Consider the following 6,213-nt stretch of genomic DNA (forward strand, 5'->3'; position numbering starts at 1 on the left):
CAGAGACACTTGTAAAGATTTTCTCCCAATTTTCTGCTTTCCTCCTAGTCTTTGTTGCATTTGCTTTGTTTATACAAACACTTTTCAGTTTAACATAGTCAAAATTATCCATTTTGCATTTTGTAATACTCACTATCTCTTGTTGGGTCACGAATTCTTCCCTTTCCCATAAATCTGATACGCAAACTATTTCTTGCTCTACCAAATTGCTTATATTTTCAGCCTTTATTCCTAAATTGTGAACCCATTTTGACTTTATTTTGGTATACGGTGTAAGATATTGGTCTATGCCCAGTTTCTGCCCTACCATTTTTCCAATTTTCTCAGCAGTTTTTGTGAAATAGTGAATTCTTACCCCAGAAGCTGGATTCTTTGGGTTTATCAAAGAGTATATTGCTAACCTACAGATCCACCACACTGTTTCTTAGCCAGTACCAAGGAGTTCTGATGACTGCTTCTTTATAGTACAGTTTAAAATCTGGTATGGCTAGGCCACCTTCCTTACTATTTCTTTTCATTAATTCCCTTGATATTTTGCACCTTGTTCTTCCAGATGAATTTTATTATTAATTTATCCAGCTCTGTAAAGTAATTTTTTTGATAGTTCAATTGGTATGGCACCGAGTAAGTAAATTAATTTAGGCAAAATTGTCATTTTTATTATATTACCTCGGCCTAACCATGAGCAATTGATGTTTTCCCATTTATTTCCATCTGACTTTATTTGTGTGAAAAATGTTTCATATTTACGTTCATATAGGCTCTGGGTTTTTCTTGGCCAGTAGACTCCCAAATATTTTACAGTGTCTATAGTAACTTTAAATGGAATTTCTCATCCTATCTCTTGCTGTTGGACTTTGTTAGTAACATATAGGAATACCAAGGATTTATGTGGATTTATTTTATATTCTGCAACTTTGCTAAAATTTTTTTTTATTATTTCTGATAGTTTTTTACTTGATTCTCTAGGATTGCATAAGTAAAGCATCATATCTTCTGCAAAGAGTGATAACTTAGCTTCTTCTCTGCCTATTCTAATTACTTCATTTTCTTATTCCTCTCTTATTGCTAAAGCTAACATTTCTAGTATGAAATTGAATAATAGGAGTGATAATGGACATCCTTGTTTCACCTGTGATCTCACTGGGAGTAAATCTAGATTATCCCCACTACATATAATGCTTGTCAATGGTTTTAGGTAGATGCTACTTATAATTTTAAGGAAGACTCCATGTATTCCTATGCTTTCTAGCATTTTTAGTGTTTCATGGAAATGGATGTTGTATTTTGTCAAAAGCTTTTTCTGCATCTATTGAGATAATCATGTGGTTTCTGCTAGTTTTGTTTTTGATATGATCTATTATGCTGATGGTTTTCCTAATATAGAACCAACCTTGCATTCCTGGAAGAAATCCTACCTGGTATATTACCTTCCTATGGTATCTTATTCGCGTGATAGGTTGCTACAATCTTTTTGTTAATATTTTATTTAAAATTTTTGCATCAATATTCATTAGGGAAATTGGTCTATAATTTTCTTTCTCTGTTTTGACTCTTCCTAATATAGGTATTAGTAGCATATTTATGTCATAAAAAGAATTTGATACAACATGGAGATTAATTGTTCTTTAAATGTTTGATAGAATTCACATGTAAAACCATCGGGCCCTGGAGATTTTTCCTAGGGATTTCATTGATGGCTTTTTCAATTTCTTTTTCTAAGATGTTGTTATTTAGGTATTTTATTTCCTCTTCTGTTAACCTGGGAAATTTATATTTTTGTAAATTTTCATCCACTTCCCTCAGGTTGTCATATTTATGCGCATGCAATCAGGCAAAATAATTCCTAATTATTGTTCTAATTTCGTCTTCATTGGAGGTGAATTCACCCTTGTCATTTTTAATATTGGTAATTTGGTTTTCTTTCTTTTTTCTAATTAAATTAACCAACAATTTGTTGATTTTATTTTTTTAATAAAACCAACACTTAGCTTTGTTTATTAGTTCAATAGTTCTCTTGATTTAAATTTTATTAATCTCAACTTTGGTTTTCAGTATTTCCAATTTGGTATTTAATTGTGGATTTTAAATTTGTTCTTTTTGTAGCTTTTTCAGTTGCATGCCCAATCCATTGATCTCCTTTTCCTCTATTTTATTTATATAAGCATTTAGAGATATAAAACTTCCCCTAAGAACTGCTTTTTCTGCATCCCATAAGTATGATTTGTTCTTTGACTTGCTCATTCTTTAGGATCAGGTTATTTAGTTTCCAATTAATTTTTAGTTTATCTTTTCACTGTCCTTTATTACAAATAAGTTTAATTGCATCATGATCATAAAAGGATACATTGACCATTTCTGCCTTTCTTCACTTTAGTGGGAGGTTTTTATGCCTTAGTACGTGGTCAATTTTTGAGTATGTGCAATATATCACTGAGAAAAAGGTATATTCATTTTTATCCTCATTCAGTTATCTCCAAAGGTGTATCATACCTACCTTTTCTAAAATTCCATTCCTTAACTTCTTTCTTGTTTATTTTAAGGTTAGATCTATCAGGTTCAGAGAGGGGAAGGTTGAGGTTCCCCACTAGTATAGTTTTGCCTTCTATTTCTTCCTGTAACTCCCTTAACTTCTCTTCTAAGAACTTGTACATTATACCACTTGGTGAATATATGTTAAGTAATGACATTGCTTCATTGTCTATGGTGCCTTTAAGCAGTATATAGTGTCCTTCCTTATCTCTTTTAATTAGATCTGTGTTTGCTTTTGCTTTGTGTGATATTATCATTGCTACCCCTGCTATTTTTTTCTTTACCTGAAGCTCAATATATTCTACTCCAACCTTTTACCTTTACCTTGTGTGTATCTCCCTGTTTCAAATGTGTTTTTTTGTGAACAAACTATTGTAGGATTATGGTTTTTAATCCGTTATACTATCTGCCTCTGTTTTATCGGAGAGTTCATTCCATTCACATTTACTATTACAATTACTGTCTGTGTCTTTTTCTCCATCCTATCCCCCCCCCATTTATGCCTTTATATCTCCCTTCTCCCTTCCAATCCTTAGAAGACTTTTGCTTTTGACCACTGTCTTCCTAAATTGTCCCTCATTAGTGACACACCTCCCTTTTCTTACCCTTGCAACTCCTTCCCTCCCTTTTATCCACTCCCTCCCCTTTTCTTTCCCTTTTCTCCTCCTACAGGCTGTAGGAAAAATTTGATTTATATATTTGTCAGAGCATGTTATTCCCTCCTTGAAACAAATCCAATGAGAGTAAATCTCAAACATTGCTTTTTCCCTCCCTTCTTTTCCCTCTATGTTTTTGTGCCTCTTCATGTGGCATAATTTACCCTTTTCTACCTCCTCCTTACCTCTTCTCCCAGAACAATCCCTTTACATCCCTTAATTATGTTTTTTTAATCATCACATCAGTTACTTTATACCTACACCCTCAGTCTATGAATATCCCTTTCAATCATCATAATAATTGTACCATTCTCAAAATTGACATATATATAATCCTGTATAAGTATGTAAACAATTTTCCCTTATTGAATAACATTGTTTTTCCTCAGTTTACCTTTTCATGTCCTCTTGAGTTTTGTATTTGAAGATCAAATTTTCCATTGAGCTCTGGCCTTTTTGTCAGGAAGGTCTGGAATTTCCTTATTTCATTGAATGTCCATATCCTTGCCTGAAAAATTATGCTCAATTTTGCTCTGTAGTTGATTCTTGGTTGTAGTCTAAGCTCATTTGCCTTTTGGAATATGATATTCCAATTCCTCCTTTCTTTTATTGTAGAAGTTGCAAGAACCTGGGTGATCCTGACTGTAGTTCTGTGATATTTGAATTGTTTCTTTCAGGCTGCTAGCAGTATTTTCTCCTTGACCTGATAATTCTGAAATTTGGCAATAATATTCCTTGGAGTTTTCAACTTGAGATCTCTTTCAGGGGTTGATCCATAGATTCTTTTGATGACTATTTTACCCTCTGGTTCTAGGTACTTGGGGCATTTTTCCTTGATTTCTTGGAAGATGCTGTCCAGGCTCTTTTTTCATGATTGCTTTCAGGTAGAGCAATAATTCTTAGATTGTCTCTCTTGCATCTATTTTCCAGGTCAGTTGTTTTTCCAATCAGATATTTCATGTTTTCTTCTATTTTTTCATTCTTTTGATTTTGTTTGACTGATTCTTTTTTTTTTTAAGATAGACCAACCATTTTATTTTCCTCTGATCGGTTCAGGAATGTTGATGGACAGCTCTTTACATGGGCTTTGGAGGGGGTCTGGGGGCAGCACCTGCAGGTCTGAATCGGGGTGGGGGCGTCCAATCCTTCTGAGCCTCACAGGAGCGATTCCTCACTACCTTGCTGTGGCTAGCGCAGCTCACACAGTAATGTAGTTTCACATACAGTTTGGGCAGCACATAGGAGTCGAAGACGCTGGCCTCGGAGATGTCCCTGATGGCCACAGCTTCCACGATGTTGCGGATTACAAATTTCTTGATGGCCTTGTCCTTCGGCACGCAGCGGGCGCAGTTGGTGCAACGGATGGGTTGCACGTGGCCGCGGCCCTTCTTGGCGCACCCATTGTTCCTCCTCTTCTTGGTCATCTTGGAAGCCAGGAACCGAAAAAGCTTGTTTGACTGATTCTTGATGTCTCTTAGAGTCATTATCTTTAACTTGCTGAATTCTAATTTTTAATGTATTATTTTCTTCATTTAGCTTCTTTATCTCCTTTTCCATTTGGTTGATTTTATTTTTCAATGAGACATTTTCTCCATTTATTTTCTGAATCACCTTTACTATTTTGCCAATTTTCCTTTTCAAATATTTATTCTCATCAGTGACTTTTTCCCCATTTTTTCCCATTTTTTCTTTTACCTCTCTAATTTGGTTTTTAAAGTCCTCCTTGAGTTCTTTCAGGAATGCTTTTTTTGGCTGGAGACCAGTTTACATTCTTTTTTGAGGTTTCAGATGTGGGTAGAGTGTTCTTGCTGTCCTCTTCTGAGTTGGTATTTTGATCTTCTCTGTCTCTGTAATAGGAATCTATAGTCTTAAGCTTTTTAGTATGCTTTTTTCCTGGTGTTTCCTTCTCACCCCACCTCCCCACAACTTCTAAAGTGGATCTCTGCTTCTGAGGCTCAGGGAGCTCTTTTCCCAGCTTCTTGTGTTGGGAACTGTGGGCCTGCTCACTGACTTTGTGTTCTATGGCCTCTGGTTTCATGAGTTATGGGGAAGGGGTGGTGTGGCTGCTGGAAGTCTCCTCTTCCCTTGGTCTGCTCTACAGCATGGGTGGTCTCAGCTGTTGTCTGTGCTGGTGTCTGCCACTTCCCCTGGCTGTGCAAAGGCATGTCTGTGTCCTGGTGTTGAGGTTTGCTAGCTCCACCCCCCTTGGGCTCAGTAACTCTCACTGTTCTGCTGAGATGGAGCTTGCTGGCACACCTCTCTTCCTGCACTAGTCTCCTTCCAGCACCAAAAGAAGGGCCCTTTCTCCAACTTCTCTTACTAAAAAGCTACTGAAGTCCCATTTCTTGGTCCTCTATTTCAGGTTTCTCCCAATGGAGTATTCTCTGGGTGACAGAGGGAGGAAGAGCCGATTTACCTGGCTATCATGGCTCCCAGAACTTCAATAAGGCATTTCATACCTTTAGACTCAGGGTTGGAGATCTCCAAGGTAGTTGTGCTCATGGCCACAGGTTCTGTGCTGGTGTCTCCTGTAGCTCTGACAGACTCCTGTCCTCGGCTGAGAGACCTGGGGCTCGATCTCTGCTACAGCTGGTGCTTCCACCCTGGGCCTGTTCCTGTTCCCGTGTTTCATTCACCCAGTGCTCTTCCAGACTTGTGCACTTGCTGGGTTCCTCTGCTGTTCCTGGGTGGTGTGGTCTGGTGGGTTCCATGTGCCCTGCACTCTTGCCCCTCTCAGTCTACTAGTGGCTTCTGCCTCTCTCAAATCTGCTCAGATTCACTTTTTTAGATGTATCTGACAGAATTTGTGAGAGAGCTTTGGTAGTTCCCTCCTTTCACAGCACCATCTTGGCTCTGCTCCTCGACAACATTTATTTTGGAAAAAAAGTATAAATCAAGTTACTCATTGAAGAAAAATCTGACCAAGTATTTTTTAGTAGCTATGCCATCTATTATCTATTAACATATTATTGAAGAAAAGTAGAGAAAACTTTCTAATTTGAATGGATTATATTGCTTAGTAAAT

At 37.1% G+C, this 6,213-nt stretch overlaps 1 protein-coding gene across 1 annotated transcript; it reads right to left on the reverse strand.

The window, feature by feature from the left end:
* Positions 1-4,264: 4,264 nt before the first annotated feature.
* Positions 4,265-4,612, reverse strand: LOC118858704 (40S ribosomal protein S26-like). The gene has a single exon (XM_036769310.1). The coding sequence runs from the start codon at positions 4,610-4,612 to the stop codon at positions 4,265-4,267; it is 348 nt and encodes a 115-aa protein (XP_036625205.1).
* Between the last annotated feature and the right edge of the window lie 1,601 nt (positions 4,613-6,213).

The sequence above is a fragment of the Trichosurus vulpecula genome, chromosome 7 (assembly GCF_011100635.1).
Source record: "Trichosurus vulpecula isolate mTriVul1 chromosome 7, mTriVul1.pri, whole genome shotgun sequence".
Lineage (NCBI taxonomy): Eukaryota > Metazoa > Chordata > Mammalia > Diprotodontia > Phalangeridae > Trichosurus > Trichosurus vulpecula.